Genomic DNA, 19,582 nt, shown 5'->3' on the forward strand with positions numbered 1-19,582 from the left:
GAGCCTCTTTAGTCTGCAGGATGCCTGAGCAGGAGGTCGCAGGCAGAATCCAGGGGAACACGACGAGCAGACGGCGAAAATCTGCTCATTAACCGGCCCGATCCGACGGGCTGCGGGTCAAAAGGCCAAGTGTTAACAAGCGGCAGGGGAGGGCGATTGGGGCCTGCTGGACACGGATCAGAAAAAAAAAACATAAAAAACCCCCAAACAAACCAAGCATACTTTTTTTTTTTCTTCAGGATAATTAAGAACGCTAGAGGAAAACTAAAAAGAAACAAGGAGACACGATGTTTTTGCAAAGCTTTTATTAAAGAAGGAAAAGAAATACAGGACTACATGACGGCCCCCTGTCTGCAGATTCAGACCAGACGCTTTGGTCTGACAACAGGCTGGAAGAATTTACTCTGATCAACACAAAAAAAATAATTAAAAAATCAGCTGCTTGTGGCCCGAAGCGTCCAAAACGAGAAAAAACTGTATTTACTTTGGCTAGAAAACAAGTAAACAAGACCAAATCTTTGAGGCACGGCTGGATCAGACGTACGGCATCGTGATCTGATGCTGCTCTGATAAAAGGCACTTTTTACAGGCGACAACAGAAGAATAAGAACAGACCACCAATCTTCACAGCGTCTCTTTCAGAGGTCTCGTGTCGCACTGTAAACTATATAATGCTTAAAGGAAGTGAGAACATATAAGACATGAGGACACTTTGTAGATAACCTGCTCTTACAGCCGACACAGACGTGCAGGCATGATTTAGTTCACACTGAAAAGCAGAAAACTCCTCTTTATTTTAAAGGGATAGTTCAGATTTCTGAAGTTTGGGTTTAAAATAAAAGGAGATTTTAGTTGACTGTGAACTGTGTCTCAAAGCTCTGCAACATGGACACTTATTAACCAAAACGTCGCAGTGTGTTTGGTTTCTCTATGCGACGAAGAACTTGGTTGTCGGGGGGAAAAAAAAGAAAAGGGCCCTAATATTGACGTAGAACTCCCTGAGGACCCGGGGGTTCAGGTTGCCTAACCTTTTGGAGGAGCGGCCGTCGCTTCCTTCCTGCTTGAGGCGCTTCATTCTGTCCACCGACCTGCCGCCTTCTCGCCCCGACATCGAGAAGCCTCACATGTCAATTTCTGAGTTTATGCTGTTTTTTAGGGTTTATTTATTTATTTTTAAGGAAAAGCCAAATCAAGGCAGAACTCGAGAGTTAGGTAAAAGTCTCATTAGCAGAGTTATTTCCAAAGTGTTCCCATGGTAACGATATCGCCACGGCCTAATCACATCTACAGTAACGCCATATGCACTGCAGAGAGACGTTTTTTGTTGTCGTTTAGAACATAATAGGTGAAAGAAATAATAAGAAAAGAGAATACTATAGTTAAAGTGTTTTTCCAGAATTAAATCAGAAAATGGCTTTTATTGGTCTTTAGTTTCCCCGGTGTTTGCTGCTTGAAGGCAACCTGTGAAGTTTTCCAGTCAGCCGTCCGTCGGGACGCTCTAGTGTTACTCATCAGGATTGCTTCTTTAATTGTTGATTTACGATCACTCATCGGCAAACCCGATCATCCCCCTCTAGGAAACAACACTCAGCCAACAAAATAAAAACTGTTTCAAACTTCACACGGCACCGTGAACTCCCCGTCATAAATACTCACAACTCCAACTGGAGCAATTAGGCTGAAGAGAAAGAAGAAACCAATTGTTCATCTGGCACATTAAAGATGGTGATAAAAAAAAAAAAAAAAAAAAACTTTTCAGGAAATCTTTCTTCGTCCCTTGTTCTCCCAACAACTTTAAACTAACACTACATATAAAAGCTGAGGCTAAATACCGACATACAGCAGAGCGTACCGACATCAGCGTGGGTCTAAGGTTTTGCTATAAGGACACTTAAATTCCAATATGTACACGTAAAATATTTCCTTATTCATCATTTAATTTGTCTAAAGTGTCGATGCACTTAATGTTGAAAATTGCATAGGAGTGTTTTCATTTTTATCTCTTAAAACTCTCTTAAAATAAAGGGGGCGGTTCTACAGTCACATATATAGAAAGAAGTTTGAATCCATCTGAAGAGAAGTGGGATGATTTTACCATTTAGGCCACTTGAAGGTAACCTACTGAATACAGCAGAGAGTCGGAAAATAATGGGCCATAAAGGCACCAAACGTTTTGTTCCCGACAGAGGAACTGATTGTACTGAGAGTAAACAGCATTTAGCACACTTGCATATTAAACCGAGGAAACAGGAAACGCTGAGGCTCATCGCCGGGTCTTTGGTGTCGGTTCATGTGGCGGTGGGGTTGAATTCGACTCGTCGTTTTTACCCCCTAATGTTTGGTGTTTCTGCACTGAATTTTAGAAACACTTTGGGGGGAAGAGAAAAAGAAAAAAAAAGGCCAGCATTCAGAGACACACACACACACACACACACACACGCACCCAAACATGTCCAACCATGACCTCACCTGCTGGGTTTATCTGACTGGATCTTAAGAGGAAAGTCTGACGGAAAAGCATTTGGGTTGATGAATAACAAAAACTCATGCAGCCTGACTTAAATGAAGTCCATATAACACTTATAATAACACTGGGGGATGTATTATTTTCTGATTGATACCTGATAGGTTGGGCGTGAATATGAAAGGCAGCAGCTCACTTCCTGTAACTAGAAGCTGGCTTTAAAGCGAAGCTCAATAACACAAAGCTTCCCTGCAGTGGTTGTACCGCGTCGGTGCTACGTGTCGAAGGTGAACACGTGATGCCGTTTCTCGTATCTTAAGGTGAACATAAATACAGAGGGATATACAGGTGTGTGTCTGTGTGTGTGTAGCTTCAATGGATGGGTATGTGGGAATGAAAGGAGGAAGGAAGAGAGCGCTTGCTGGGTAATCACAGTGGAGCTGAGCGGGGCGGCTGGCTGGGCTGGCTGCTCAGAGATCAGTGGTGGCCTTGGCGGTGAGCGCCTGGATGCGGCTGGTGTTACAGTTTTTGCAGAGGACGTGTCCATCCAGAGGGTAGCAGCCCTGGTTGTCCCCCTCAGACAGCAGACAGCCGCAGCCCTGCAAGACACACGCTCACTGTTAGGAAGATGACTCGAACTCCAGGAAGTGTTTGGCCACCATTCAGGGTGAGCCTAAACACTTGCTTTCACGAAGCTCCTCCCATTTACCTAAACCTCCGCCCTGGACCTTACGTCTTCAGCTGAGCTCATCAGACTAGTGGCAGCAACAATTAAACACCAAACTGCGCTTTTGCTGAGCTCATTATACAAACCACTAAGCCTGTTGGGATGATACATTTTGTTGGACGATAAACTGTCCCAGACGTTATTGCAAAATGTATAGAAATAATCTGCTAGACAGATTATAACAAATAGGGTTTGTTTTCTTTTTACAAGTTTGTCTACAAACTTAGTTGGCGTTTCTAGATATGTTTTCAAAAGATTCTGCTGCTTTGATTTTGATGATGCTTTATGTACAGCAGGTAGAAAAAGCTACACTTTTTTTCAGTCCACACTTTGTGTTCTTCAGTGATGTGATGAGGCGCAGTGTCAGAAAGGATAGGTGGATCTTAAAGAGACAGAGGCCAGTTTCAAGGCATCAGATATGGCTGTGATGTGAAGTCAGTGTTTGATGTACAGTACAGACCAAAAGTTTGGACACGCCTTCTAATTCAATGAGTTTCCTTTATTTTCATGACTATTGACATTGTAGCTTCACACTGAAGGCATCAAAACTATGAATAACACATGTGGAAATATGCACTAAACAAAAAAGTGTAAAACAACTGAAAATAGCCCTTATATTCTAGTTTCTTCAAAGTACCAACCTTTTGCTGTGATTACTGCTTTGCACACACTCTGCATTTTCTTGATGAGCTTCAAGAGGTCGTCACCTGAAATGGTTTTCACTTCATAGGTCAACCTGCCCTGTCAGGTTAATAAGTGGGATTTCTTGCCTTATAAATAGTCATGAAAATAAAGAAAACCCATTGAATTAGAAGGTGTGTCCAAACTTTTGGTCTGTACTGTACACACAGAAAAACAACAACTGATAGTAACTTAGTTACTTGATTGTGTTAAAACATGTCACTATGTGGCTGGGAAATACATAGTTAATATTTAATATAGATTCCAGTAAACTTGTGAGGACACTGAAAATGTTTGCCCAACATACATTTTAAAGGCAAAAGGGAGTAAGATTCAAAACTTCTCTCTCCTGATTCTGGCATTGAACAACTAGAATTAATCGTGTTAATCTAGTTATTAAATCTGACAATTTAAGTCAGTGAAAAAAATGCTTCTCCACACTCCAGTTTTTCTATACATACTCAGAAACCTGACGCGTGCTTGTTATCGTGACTCAGTTTTACAGTGTAAACAGCGTTTAAAGAGTGCACTGAACTTGTCTGTCAGTTCAATCTTTCTGCAACCTTGGCAGCATTTACAGACTGGATTTTCAATTTGCCTTTTTTTGTCATTCACTGTGCAGCACCTTGGCCTTCTCCGCTGTTTTTTGACAACATTATGAGGAAAAGAAAAAAAGTGTTTCCTGAAAAGACCTAGCTATGTTATGACAGCATAATGAATCACGTCTTATCCTTGTCTGTTTATATCAGAGTGCAGAGCAACGTCTGCCATCTCTGATCGCGTCGGAGAACATCGGAGCAGCAGGACTGGAGGGAAGCTTCCAGGTTTACCTCAGCTGACCTTTTCTAATAACGAAAAGACAACAGACACCCTGAGTCCTATAAAGACCTCCGCATAGGTGCACAAAAAACGAGCGCTGCAGCTGTATTTATGATAAAGCACATCCTTTCCTGCTGTGAAGAAAACATTTCCTCTAGAATTAGAACATGACAACTTCATTTGTTTTCAGTAATTCAATGCAAAGAAGTGAATCTTGTGTATTCTCTGGGTTTATTACGCACAGACTGAGTTTATTACAGTGAATGAAAACCCAAAACCTGAACTATATGTCTGTGTGTACTGAATCTACACAATATGTTTTTGAAGTCAGCTACTAAATCGATAATATATCAACATTCAGTGACATGCACATCAATTCCATGGGAAAAACTGTTTCCTATTTGCTTAAAAAAAAAGTAATTTTTTAGTTTTATTTTGTTCAGGAAGTAGAAGGAGGGTAGAGTTGTCATTAACATCCCTACTGTCTGCGACTAAAGCCTACAGTCGACCTCTGCCTCCCTCCTTCCTGCCGTCTCCTCCATCCTCTTCTGGCTCCCTGGTGACAAACTTCTTCTCTTGTTGAGCCTCTTCAGCTGAACTAATCTGCCTTGCTTTCCTCTGACCTTTCCATCTGCCAGCAGCGCCGCGCGCTCGCACCAGCGCGGCTCTCTGACAACGTGATGAACTCCGTCTCCTTCAGCCAGGCACACATTGTCTCGGCGGCACTTATCGGCTAATCGCGCGGGCTTCTGACAGAATGGTTACTGTGTGAGTTCGTGAACGTCGCCCGGGAGAGAGCGAAAGTTATTTCGGAGCTGGAAAGAAGAGCGATGATTCACTCGTCTCTCCTTGGAAAGGGTGACTCGGGGACGAGCTTGCGAGTTCAGGCTGACGGCTTCACGCTGCGGATACCTGGCAAAGAAAAACACACACACACACACACACACACGTACCTCGCAGCGGTAGCACTTCACGTGGAAGTCACGATCCAGGGCCACGATGCGGACGGTCTCCTCCTGGCCCGGCGCCGGCATTATGGGCTCATGGCACACACAACAGCGCGGAGCAAACTTCCTGTGAGAAACAGCGGAGAGGAGCTCAGAACAGCAGCACATGATGATGATGATGATGATGATGATAAAGCACGAACTGAAACTCTGAGATTCACACCTCTTGTTAAAACTACAAACTAAAGTGTATCTCATTGGTATTTTACTCAACAGACCAACACAAAGGAGTGAATGATTGTAAACATGAAGGGAGGTGATGTGTGGGGCGTGAAAAATCTTCTACAAATAAAACTCTATTTTATGCATATACCCCCTTAATATAATCCAACTTTACTGGCCTGATGTAATATTCTGATCTTAAATGTTTCATTCGATGTAAGCAACAAAAAAAAAAGTAATAATTAACTGACATAAAGCCTTGAAAACATCAGTGTTTGTGTAGCTGATCTAAATAATGGAATTCACTCAGTGAACTTAATTCACTTCTCGATAGTTTTCTAATTTATTCAGATGCACCTGTGCAGTCAGAGCTACAATGAAATGGTTTAAATTAACATGTCAGTTTCAACTAATTACATGAATTTTGTAGTGCATTTAAAAAAAAAAAAAGTTATTGAATTACTTTTCTTTTTTTTTGGGTACAAAATTCCCAAGCAGGAACCTTTGTACTCGTGTGTTTCTGATACGCCCGTCAACTTGATGCGCAAGCAATTCAGGACAGAGCCGCTTCTCTCAGCCCACTAGGTTCATTTTTGGTTCAAAAAAACAATCTGATGGGACCCTGGAAAAGACGATTGTTGTGTGCAAGTTAGTTAAACTATCAGCGAAGCTATTCCAGCATACAATAGCATCTCAATGCTAACCATGTAGCAGCGACAAAGACGTCCCCAACGCTAATGTTGGGAACGTCGTTGCCAACCTGATGGCTGAATAACTTAAATAACCAAACAAGAAATATTTTTGTTGTTGAGCAACAAAACCCATTCAAGAGCAAAATGGGTTTTGAATTGAAAATGTTTATTTTGTTGAGATGTAGTTTCCAATTCAAATACGATTCATTTTGATTAACTGCAGACCCTGCAATTTACTTAATTAAAATGTTCAGTAGCGTTCCACCACTAGTTTAAATGTACTATAATGACACATGTACTTTAAACACATGTACTTTAAACACATGTACTTTAAACACATGTACTTTAAAGAGACTTGTAGTTGTAATTACAGTGGAAACAAAGGATTGACCCTGAGTGGCTGAATGCAGATGAAACAATTAATTAGAGTTTTCCAAGCAACTCTCCACTACTTTGTGTTGGTGTGCTGCGGAAAATTACAATAAAATACACACAGCTTTGGGGTTGTTTTGTGACAAAATGCAAAAAAAAAAAAAAGTGGAAATCAGTAAAATTCAGCTAAGACAAATTTTTTTTTCTTCTTTGCTTTACTATTGCTTTACAGGATTTATAAAGGACAAATCCTTGTACATTAGCATACATTTGTTTTCTTTTCTCTTGAAACTCAGTGTAATTCATTGTTCACCAACAATGAAACAATGTGGAAATATTCCCACAAATCAGACGGCACAGCAGGTGCTTTTCACTCTGTAGCTTTAGAAAAAAAAGTTGCTCCGTTTACCGACTGTGCATAGCAAACATTCGGAGCCTCATTTACAGAACAAAACTTCACGAGTGTAACTCTGGAAATGCCTTGCGGAGAAGAAGTTTTTCTAACAATAGCAATGAGGATCTGAAAAAAAAAAAAAAACTGTCTGAAAATGTAGGTCCCGCTCAGTGACCAGAAGTGAGGCGAACGCTTCCTCTATTCCAGATTGTCATTCAGTATCTGTCAGGAAGTGAAGGCTTCTGGTGTGGCTGTGGGGGAACCACGGCCGTGCAGCAACAGCACGGGCCGAGGCTCGAAGATTCCTCGAAACAAAGGCCCGGCTGATGAGGTCATACGTGCTATGTGAAAATACACAGCGTGCCATACTGTGTGCACACACACACACACACACACACGCCCACACACACGCAGACTGAAAGCCAGCGGTTTCCCTTCTGGTCACTGAGGAGAAAAACATTTCTGGTAAAAATGCTGCTTACGCAATTAACTGATGTCTGATACAGTGACAGGAATGCACCATTAAATTCATGTCCACATCTAAGGATCACATGGCTTTCTCAAAACGTTGACCGTAATTCCCTTCAAGGAAGTCGGAGATCCTGCACTACTGGCACGGGCGGCACCGCAGCTAGTGACGTGTCGGAGCGCTACGAAGGGTTTCTGTGTTTAAATGTTGACGAGAAAATGACCCAGATACTCTGGCAGTGTTTGGAACGTCCGGCGGGCGGAGCGGCGTGGAGCTGGTCAGGGCTTCAGGTCATGAACGTTTGAGAGAAAAAAAGTCCCACATTCAGAAGCAACATTTTTAAACAAAATCACAGGTGATTCCCTGCATGTACTAATATTCCTGCTGCATTTTGTTACTTCATACCAACAAACTTCAAAGAATTGCTTTGGGCTGAAACGATTAATCGGATTAATCAGGATGAATCGATTATTGAAATGATCATCAACTAATTCACTGAGTAGACAGACTCACCATACTCAGAGCAGTAATAAGTCAAAACTGTAAAAAAACAAAAAACACTTTGCATTTAAGAAAGAAATGTTCTTTGTCTGTAAATATGTTTATATGTTTACCTTTTTGAGGTAGAAGCTCTGCTTAGAAGTGTTTTGTGCAGCTGACCGTTTGCAAACAGAGATCAATTTATTTTGTATTTCTTTATTATTTTGATTTTAACTACTTTCACATTATTTCATTAACCAAAATGGATTTTGTTCTATAACGAAATGGCAAAATGTCAACAATTAGACCTCCACAGTTACAAACGTCTCTGAAAAACCACGACTTTTTATCCAAACAGTTTGATTTATGTTGACACTCTTATTTTGAAATGTAACCGGAAGCTCTGTCTTAAGATAGGTGGAAGAAATTGTCATGGCCGCTGATGTCAGGCGGGCCAACACAATCTGCTTCCCGTTGCATCGCCGTCTTCTGAAACGCTCGGTTACAACAGAAAGCTCGTGAAACTAAATAAATTAATCAAAGCCTGATGCCAGAGAAGTAAATTAGCGATATTTAGAAAAAGAAAAGTCAAATGACAAACGTTAATTTTGTCCAATCAGGTGTGGTCCTTGACAAGCGGCCAGGATGATGTGCTCGTCCAATCGTGCAACGCTTCAGCTTGCTCATCCAATCGGGTCTTTGAGAAATACTTTCCTTTAGAAACGCCTACATAGTCTCCTGACGTACCTACTCGGAAAATAAATCCCACTAATAAATCCCACGAAATAAATAAAAGATTGACTAGCCCCGCAACAGCAAAATGTAAGACCTGTGATCAGCATATTTAAGGCAAACATAAAAATAAATGAATTTAAGACATTTGAAGGTGATAATTTTGGATGCGTGAGTTTAAGCCTTTTAAAGATTATTTAAAGCTGCGCGGACACCCTGCTAAGAGGAATGAATGCTGCACTGGGACCAGTCGGGCTGCGTACTTGTGGAAGTCCTCGATGCAGTGGATGTGGTTGGAGGCGTCCACGGTGAAGGGGATCCCGTCCAGGCTGCGGTGACACACCACGCAGGTGAAGCAGTGAGGGTGGTAGGCCTTGCCCGTCGCCCGCAGGATGCGCTCCATGATCGGCTTACTGCAGATGTTGCAGGTCTCCAGAGTGTTCTGCGAACACAAACACACACACACCGTTACGCAACAAAGGCCTCTAATCGTCTAATGACTGGCTGACAGTCAAGTCCATTTGTACGGCACATTTCAGCGACGATGCAGTTCAAAGGGCTTTACATCATAAAAACACAACATCGTAACTAATTATGACGCTTGCAATAAACATTACATTTTGTCAAATGCCATCATCAAAATCCTCAAGTCAATACACATCAGATATGTTGGTCAATGTTCAAGTTACTATGAACTAAAGGCAGCTGTAAACAGGTGGGTTTTTACCCTTGATTTAAAGGAACTCAGTGTTTCAGCAGCTTTGTAGTTTTCTAGAAGTTTCCTCCAGATTAGAGGACAAAAACTGAAAGCTGCTTCAGATTTCTAGCAGCTTTCAGTCAACATCTTCTAACGTGGAACGTATGATTTGAATCTCGCTGGCGCACCCTCTGCTTCTGCAACAAACACAGTAGGCCTTTGCCTGAGCTGTCCTTAAATGCCTCTGAAGCTGAAGGAATCTGATTAGCGCCTCCCCTCAACCTCCAAACACAAACACAGTCATTTTTCAGCCGCTCTCTCCCTCACTCCATCCTGGCTTATGCAAGAGCGAGCGCTGTAAATATTTCCACTTTGTGATGACTGCAGGTTTTCTGCAGCCAGGCGACTGGGCAGGCAGCCCGCTAGTGGGGGTGTGGGGTGTGGGGGGGTGATGTGGCTGACGCCCGCCTCTGACTTATCTGTGGCATTTCTCTTCTTAATATCTGCCCAGAGAGGCCATTTGTTATTTCAATATTTCATAAATAACGACTAGCTCTCTAAGCGGCGGCGCTGCTAGGGGGGGGGGGGGGGGTGTATCATGGGAGGGTGATCAATGTGTGGCCTGATGAGGCCGTGTGTGAGTGAGCTGATGGGCCCCCGCTGTCGCAGCCTCTCGTTCAGGCATTTCCTGGATCTCTGCATCGCTCCCACCCCCACCCCTCCGCTCCGCTCCCCCATCCTCTCCCTCTGTCTGTGCGCTTGGCTGGGCTAAACAGAGCACGGTTCAGTGGCTCCCATTGGCCCCCGCCGTAGTAGCAAGCTGCCTCAGTGTTTCCAAACACAGCTTCGGGTGTGTAGCAACACTGCGCTGCGTCACGCGCTGCCTCCCAGATGCGCTCGCGGGGGCCCTGCCGTTTAAAATGACACTTATGTGACCGCTCGGCCGAGGTAAACCTAGCACCCATCCCCTCCGCCCCCACGCCCCCTCGCTCCGGTTGCGTCTCACGCGCACTGACATTTATAGTTTACATGCTAATGAGCGGGAAACGCTGATTCCCGTCGGAACGAGGGTAGTTCTCCCTGCTACGTAAAGCAGCCTCTTGATAAGATTCTGGCTACATGATGGTGTGGCACCGGAGGGGTTGAAGGAGGGCAAGAAGAGAGGGGGGGGGCTGATGTACGACCCGAGGCGGGAGAAGAAAGCGGTTTGAAAAACGGCCGTTTCTTCAAAGCACTCCTGGAGAGGCTGTATTTCATGAAAAGCAATGTGTGCAGACAAGCCCTCACCTCCCCCCCACACCCCCAACACACACTCCCAAACACCCCTCCACCGCCCGCACCCCCTCCTCCTCTGCCTCCAAGATGGTAATAGAAATAAACATTATTCCCAGGGCAACATTTGTGTGTAAACAATGTCCATATTGCAATTCTGCGCGATCCTGGAAGTGGAATAAAGCCTTTAATGAGCTCGCTGCTCCAAACCCTGGAGGTTTGCCTCGCGTGCACACACTCGGAGGTAGAGAGATGGAGGGGATGAGGGGTGTGTGTGTGTACGGACGTGTGGGGGTGTGGGCGTGTGTGTGTTGGGGGGGCATATTTACAACCTGAGAACGCGAGTAAGACACCAGGGCCAAGCAGCACTAAACCATCCTTAACTCGTCTGTCTGCATTCCTACTTCCTTATTCTCATCTGGCCTTCATGTGGGAATACCTTGCCCTTGTTTAGCTTAACTGGAGCATATGATTTCACAGCACACAGATCCTCCGGGCCACTGTAATGAGTTCGCTACTAAAAAGACAAAAAAAAAAAAAAAGAGAGAAAGAAAAATTCCTCTCGTTTCCTTCTGATGGTGAGATTCTATGACCTCAATTCGCTCGTGCTGCTGCTGCGGCTCCTGTTGTTCTGGCTTTCGCTCGTGACTCGTCTTGTTTGGGGGTTAGGTAACGTTTATCTGCTCTGTTACCCAAGCCCCCCGCCCCTTCCACCCCTCCACGATTCTGATGTCAAAACAGAGGAACGTGCGCGTGCTCCCGGTCCTTCTGGCTGGGCTCCGCTCCCACTCACGGTCTGAGTGGCTCTGCATAAATCAGAGCGTGCCCTCGCGTTCACATGGCGCCGTCCCTCTGCAGTCTGCCACTAGAGGGCTGTATACGTCTGCACATGTCCGGATGCAGCCTCTGCTTCTCCCCCAACCCCTCCCTCCACTTCGCTCCGTGTGATGTACTCAAGCATATGTATTCTCTTCTTAACCCCCACCCCCCACCTCCACCTCTCTCTCCCTCTCTCTCCCTCCTTCCTACATTTGTGTAAGTGTTTGCCCAGAAGGCTAAACAAATGTCTAGGCAGATGAGGTAAAGTGAATTTAGGTCAGACAGCCTCCTGCTGAACCGAGGGGTGAGTGAAGTGCGTTAAAGTCAATTGTGGCCCCCTTTCTCTTGATTTAAGCCGTTTCCTTTTCCACTCGAAAACTCGACACAGTCCGGCTCGGCTTCTCGATATTTCATAACAGGTTCTGGTACAGAGTAGCACACAGCTGTCTGTTAACATGAGGAATGTGATGAAGGGGGGAAAGAGAGTGGAAAAAAGGCTGAAAACCTCGATGTGATGGAAAGTTAAACCTAGCATGCTTACTCTTTCTTGTGAGTTACTAACTGGTGATTATCTTATTAGTTTTGATTTTATTTTAAACGGGTAGTATTATGTAAAAATCTGCCCTTTTTTAGCTTTACATCATGTTATGATGTTATTCACTCATCAAAAACATATCTGGGGTGTTGCTTTTATTCTTTCATGCATGTGTGAAAAATCCTAATCTCCCATGGCAACCATTCAGCTTTTCAAAACGCCTGGGTGGGCCAAGCTCCGCCTTCCTATTAGACCTATTAGAGAAGCAACAATAAATCAGCTAGATTTCAAAATCTGCCCATTGTCCTTTGACTAGAAGGTCTAATACTAAAAAAATCAGACACAAAACATTTTCAGTGTATAAGCACACATGTGATGATGAACTCGAACCACAACCTGGACTACATCCATTTTCATTTATGTCATATATTTCCTACGAAAAGACGACAAGCAGAAATCTGCACTGGCCAGATATAGCTTGTTTGGCCCATCTCTTAGACCTATTAAGATCAAAAAGATTCCTGATATATTCAGTTTTTACACGAAGTAGAGCTTCATTAATCAATAATACCAGGGTAAAAGATGGAAAATGTGATTGACTCTTCAAACAGAGAAGCTTTGATGATTTTACAAACCTACACTCAATCAGAGGTTAAAATAAGAACGCACTCTCTTCCCCTCTGATCAGAAATGCAACAGAAAAAAAAAAAAAGAGAAACAGTCCACAGCAGTCAACGCTGGTAAAACCCAGGCCTGAACCAAGGATGTCTTGCAGCAGAAACAAGTCAACACTTGGGAATGTGACGGAGCATATTGCTGAGATTAAGCTGCTTGCCAACACTATCAACACAGGTTTTACACCTATCTGTTCCCTTTTTTGTTCCGTGCGGCCAAGTCGGGCTGAAGGGAGGCCGGAGTGCGGCGAGAACGCACGCAATTCCTGTCCTGGCACGGTCAACTTCAGAGTGGTCCAAATTTACAGATGATCTGACGGCGTGTGTATGTGTGTGTGTCAAAGAATGTGACGGTCAGCGCCAGGCCAGGCTGTGCGAATTAACAACACCATGGTGAAGGCAGCTCAGTAATATCTAACAAGCGTCTGATGAAAGATGGAGCTCTGCTGCTGCTGTTTGGCCTTTCTTTGGAGTGAACAACGGATACTGACTCCTTGGTGAACTATGAGTCAAAACACTGACCCTCTTACTTCCTAAGGGAAGGTGTCTGCTGATTTAACAAACCCTGACAAGCAGCTTCTCTCCCTTTTTATTGTTTAATGTGGGCCAATCAAGGAGGACAAAAAAGAAATCCTTTCTCCCAAAAACCATCACAGGCTTAATTACCAAGCGTGGAAGCTTGCAACATGACAGGTGGTTTCATTAACCTGTCAGGCGTTGTAAAGGATGAGGAGCGGGGGGAGAAAAAGAGGAAAATGCTTCAAAGCAGAAACAGCAACAAGGAGATGGAGTCAGGATTCGGTGGAAATACTTTTTTTTTTTAAAGAGATGCTTCAGCGTGCTAGTCTGCACCGCCAACCTCGGACATTAGGAGGCGACTTTTGCTGTTGCACGCTTCAATCTAATTCTACGAGTCTTTCAGAAATCAGTTCAAGCCAGCATAAATACAGTGACACTAAATTATAAGAAGATCTAATTATACAGACATATATTCATGTCACCATAAAACTAAAAGTAGATAGCTAGTGGTCAACTGGGCAAAGTTTGGAAACAGGAAATCTTTTTGGTCAACGGCCAAGACCAGCCAATCAAACTTCATTCGTGGAACATCTTTCATACGGCGTAGTGTAGCACAAAGTGTCTAAGAACAGATATTAACCAAGTAAATGGACAAATAAGTTATTTTGGTAAAACAGCCAGGAATTAAAAGAGAAATCATTCAACTATAGAAAGTAAGGAACTGATGGAAACACAGCTGTGTAGGTTAGAAAGAAAACACTGGAGAAATATTCAACAAATTTAGAAAAGCAGTGAAGTAACGATAAAATTTACAATAGTAAGGTACAATTTGAAATATAGAAAATATAAAAAGATGTGTCAAACCAAATGATTACCAGACCTGGATTATTTTTAGGCACTGACCAGTGGCTGGTCATTTTTAAAGCTCAAAAATAAATGCATACAGTTAGTCATGCTAACCTCGCTAACATGAGATTCTAAAGACTAAATGTAATTTTCAAATACATTTCCTTGCTTTATATAATTAAATAAATACAGTTATCTTGCTGTAACATGCACTGTCGTGTCAAGTTTGCTTTTCATATAAATAATTACATAAATCTTAAGAACACTAGAAAGAAATATTTTCAAAGCCATCAATTGTGGAGAAAACCAAACCAGCTGAAATGTTCATCTTTCACTAATCAATAGATTAGTTAAAGATACTGATGTGTCCAAGTTAGGGGCCACATATTTTGAAGGCTAGTTATGTCATAGCGACAGTCCAAATTCAAAGGCTCCTCTAGTTTAGCTAAAACTAGTAAAAACTTGTATTAACAAATTAGCTAAAACTAGGTCAAATTAGTATTGGGAGATTAGCTAAAACTGGCTAAAACTGGAATTCACACATTAGCTAAAGCTAACCAAAACAAAGCTGGAAGATCACTGGAGAAAAAACATTGTAAAGTACGTTAGATATCTTAGATAGATGCTTTCATCTATTTAGTGGTGATTTACTCATCAGTAAAAATGTTGATGCTATTCATTTACTTTTCATTCAAAACCTTTGTCCTTAAAATAAATGCATCCTCAATTATGCTTAGTTTCAATAAGTAGCTCTGAATAACCCCATCCCTGTCCTCCAGCACTGAAGAAAACTAACAGAACTAAGGAAATATATTTTTGCATGCCTTTAAGTATTTGAAGTGAATGCATTTTTCAGAAGCAGACCTGACAAAATAGTCTCTTGGTTTCAAACATTAATGATGCTTTTAAGATTGAACTCTTAGTTTCCCCCCAACAAAAGAAGCTTCCAACTGTGAGAAGCAGCTTGTGAGATATTTTGCCTAAACCCCATGAAATGCAGAAAATGCAGCAAATGGACAGAGATTTCGGGAGCCACCTTTAGTCCGCTCGCTGAGCAGGAGAAGGATTTATCACATGTAGGGGTTAAAGGGTGTGTTACTGCGTTCTGAAGCCAAATCACGGCGGTGTTGGCCAGAGGAAAATGCCAGAAATTTGCTTTTGGTTGAGGGAAGCTCAGCCGGTTTTAAACCTTCACACATTTGTGAAAGTATTGTGGGAGCACCACCCTTTCCTGATCCGGGGTCTGCTCTGGCCATAGAGGTGGAGACGTTTAGGAGTGCATTGTTTCAGCTGGTCCAGGTCGATGTTTTGCAGCCCGACTCTGACCTGAGAGTCCTGATGTGTTCACATACACAGCCTCTGGCATTTGGCGTGCAGCTTTTATATCTGATTGCTTTCCAGAGAGCGATTCCGACACCCCAAGTCCACTCATCCGTCCGCGGTGAGTCTAAGCATCAGGATTGTATGGAGACACGCAAACAGGAATCAACACCTTTAGAAAATCTTGTCTTTTGACGAGCGTGTTATGTAAATCACCCACTCGAATCTTCTTGTCTGCTGCCCATAGTCGAGGTGTGCGTGCTGTTTTGTTTACGTGTGGGTGTGAGTGAGCATGTCATGCAGCGGAAAGCGATTCCACTAATGGTTTGCTAACTCTGAGGACTCAGTGACCTTAAAACCATCAGCTGCGGATGTCGCGGACGGAGGGCTTTGTGACACGCCACTCAGTCCGGACGAGCGATCCGAGGTTTGGGTGTCTTTGACCTGGAACGGTTTTATCTCCGAGTGTGGTGTGCCTGCCACGCTTGGCTCGGCTCATTGTGTCAGTGTGAGAAATTCACACCGGTTTATAGATGACCAAGCGAGTGCAGGAATGGGGTTGCGTCTTGCCAGAGCCTCCCAAGTGAAAGAACCCCGCTGGAGCCATCTCAGGAGTCCCAGCCAACTGAGATCCTGTTTCCGTCGACTTGAAGTTCTTTCACAGCCGTCCGGACAAACTAATCTAACAGCACACGTCCGGTGATGTTTGCATTCTGCGCTTCTGCTCTGCCGCGTGCTTTACTTGTTCACTCAGACATCTTATTCTAGCTGCGTGATAACATCAAACTAGATCCAACGTGGAGAGACAGGGTTGACATGCAGCTCATGACTTGCTCAGGCCTTTCTTCAAAATAAAAAAGGTGGCAGCAGGGCCCCTCTCTCCCCACCCAGATCCTTCTCTCCCTCTCTCTCTGTCTGAGTTGGCCTGCCTGTCTGCCTTAAATTCAGGCTCCGCAGCAGAATGCGACCCCTCTGGACTTTGGGCAATGTCTCCTGCTCTGGTTACAGAGAGAAACTGACAAAGACCCCGGCAGTAGCGCGCGCATGCCATGAGTTGGAGTGACATTGTGGTGGGTCAGCAGTGGGTCACAGAGATTTTCCTCTCCTGCTTGCTCCTGTCGAGGGCCGCTTGGGGTGTTGGACCAACAAAAACACTTCAGGAGGCAAACAGAAGATGGCCCGCTGCGTAAATCTGCTCACGTCTGTTGTCGAAACAATGGGTTTGCAGTTATTAAAGTGTTTTGCAAAACTCAATTTGCTTCTACTTCTGAAATAATTAGAACAAATTAAAGGCAGTTTGAAGGATCTCACATTAGGTGTAAAGTATTACTTACTAGTGAGGAGTAGAGATGCACCGATCCGATATTAATATCAGTATCGATCCTGATACTGGAAAAAATTCTAGATCAAGTATTGGTGGCATTGTGTCGATCCAAAAGGGCAAATCTAGTCAGTCTAGTTCTATGCTTTGTGCTCTGAGTGACATCATGCTTTATTCTTAACTTTACATTATATTTAGGATTCCTAATTGCCCCAATTGCCCTTTCTGAACCATTTGAAAGAAGGTTTATTGCAGTTTATTTTTTTTACGTTTGACCAAGGTGGTTTCTTTATTTATATTTTACATTGGCTATTATACACCTGATGGCGCTGACTGATCAAATGAAAGTTGTTTTTACATGTTTGAACAAACTTGTGATGCTTTTGGTGTATTTAAGCGTGTTGTACTGGTGGAGATTTATCAACTAAATATTTAATTCAGTACAGTCTGTGTTTTAACAAAGGAGAAACATTTTATGTCAATTCAACTCTGTTTCCCTGTATCGGACCAGCTATCGGTATTGGAATTTAAAAAGTAGATCGGTACATCCCTAATGAGGATTGCCTGATATTTTTGCAAAAAAAAAAAAATAATAATAATAATGTTGCTCTTTTAAAAATACAAAATATAAACCTTACAATTGTGTAAGGTTTATATTGGCAGCTTAAAAAAACAGATGTTGAATGAATTTACTTTGTAAGAAAGACACAATTGTATTGTGTTTTATAGCTTACCTTACAGAAGAAGAAATAATGCATTAATAAATTATTATTTGAGTATATTTGGATATACAATATGCAACAATTTACATACATATTCATTTTTTATGTCACTCAGTGTTTGTATGTCCAATTTAGAGGAATGTGTCTTTCTGCTGGGTTTTACAATCTGCAGCATCAATCATTGAGTTTAAAAGCATCGTTCCAGGATTCCTTCAGTCAGATGTTCTTAAGGTTGTATGTTATGATTTCTCAGGTCAGATCTTTTAGTTCTCTGATAAAGAAAAACATCTCTCTTCTTGATCAGATGTAGTTGCTGTTTGTGACTAAAGAGAGGTCAACAGAGACCTGACTCCAAAAATAGGTCAAAATCACTATGGTCTGTTTTTAGTGCAGTTTGCTTTGTGAATCTGGTGCAGAGATGAAGAAAACAGAGCAAACCAGCAACAAAAACCCTGAAAAAGGCTGCACTGCTTTGTGTATTCTAACACCCTCTGTGCTTCCCCCCTCACTCGCCTGTAATAGATAGGACAGCTGCATTTCCTGTAGCACGGGGTCAGTAATAAAAAGTAATGACTTGCTTCAATTCTGTGGGCTCACACCCACTGTACAGGACAAATTATACACGCACATAATTGTCTTGGCAAGTCTGGAGACACACGAAGATGTGAAACCCTATTCATGCGAGTGCTATCTAATTGGCTCTCTCCTTTGAGGAATTAGACCGAGTTAATCACGTCTGAATATACAGAACTCAATTAGAACTCGCCGAGCTAACGCAGAGAGCCATGAATATTTGATGACACAGTCAGCAGAAAGCAGAACCTCTGAACGAGCGTAAAAGCGGTGTAGGTGTGTACCTGCCGCGGCCTCTCGCCCCGTACGGCGAGCACGCGGAGGGCCCTGAACGCACCGCGCCGGCTGAGGTTTCTGGGGTCTGACTACCTGGATATCCATCATGGAGACGTGATAGACGTGTGGGCAGAGTGCAGTCATTTCCGATTAGTAGCGTATCGCGGCTACATTACAAACTTTCCCCAACTTGTATCTTTCTGCCGATTCCAGTAGAGTAGGGATGTTTTCCAAAACACTCATCGGTTCCTACGTCCTCGTCGTCAATGACAGCGGCGGTTGGAGGGGGAGTTTTTGGGGGATTTCCAATTGCTAGTTTGGAGAGTCAATTGTCCTGTGTTGTGAAGGACATTGATCGCTAGGGGCCCCCAATACAGCTGGCACCCTGTCTGTGGCCCTCCTGGTTCGCCTGGGGAACTTGCCTTTGATACATGGATCATTTGATGATGTTGCCCTCGTTGGAGCTCGATTTTTGAGTTGACATTCCGCCACCTTGCTAAGAGATGAAGCCAACCCCAACATAAGCACGCAATCCCATTCCGCATGCACTCATCGCAGCCCAAACAGCAAACTCAGTCCTGCAACCAAAGCACTTTTGTCACAAAAGTTTTGTTTCCATTGCTACATTAGAAAGTTCTGCAACGATCAGATGATGGAAATATTTACAAATGTGTTACAAATTCTAAGTTATACAAATTAAGACATATAGAAAGGAGGGCTTTTACAGAGTTTCCTTCCAGCTTTGCCCCTTTTTTAGCTAGAGAATCCCCATAGCATGATGCTAACCTGGCCATTGCCTTCCCATGCAATTCCATTTGATTCTCATCTCCCTTCACTGCTCTGTCTGGGACTTCTCCCATTGAACTCGATTCTTCCAGCAGAATTTTAACAGGGCCAATCAGCAAAGAGAAGGAGAAGTTGAGAACTATGACAATTTTTCTGCGCTGTTTTAGTAGAAGTCTGCCTGTAGTTTTAGCAATGGCAGTGGTGGAAGATACATCAAGAACAA

General features: G+C 43.1%; 1 protein-coding gene across 6 annotated transcripts in view; it reads right to left on the minus strand.

Moving 5' to 3' along the window:
• Window positions 1-288: 288 nt before the first annotated feature.
• Window positions 289-19,582, minus strand: part of LOC102221655 (lipoma-preferred partner homolog) — a 180,268-nt gene continuing 160,974 nt past the window's right edge. For 5 of the 6 annotated variants that reach the window (XM_023339732.1, XM_023339735.1, XM_023339731.1 and 2 more), the window contains 3 exons: window positions 9,263-9,441; window positions 5,645-5,765; window positions 2,935-3,063 (listed from right to left, as the gene is read on the minus strand). In XM_023339732.1, the coding sequence (XP_023195500.1) occupies window positions 2,935-3,063; window positions 5,645-5,765; window positions 9,263-9,441 (429 nt within the window). Of the gene's footprint in view, window positions 3,064-5,644; window positions 5,766-9,262; window positions 9,442-19,582 lie in introns of all 6 variants that reach the window. The other variant, XM_023339730.1, reaches the window with a different exon arrangement.

Source organism: Xiphophorus maculatus, chromosome 9 (assembly GCF_002775205.1).
Source record: "Xiphophorus maculatus strain JP 163 A chromosome 9, X_maculatus-5.0-male, whole genome shotgun sequence".
Classification (NCBI taxonomy): Eukaryota; Metazoa; Chordata; class Actinopteri; order Cyprinodontiformes; family Poeciliidae; genus Xiphophorus; species Xiphophorus maculatus.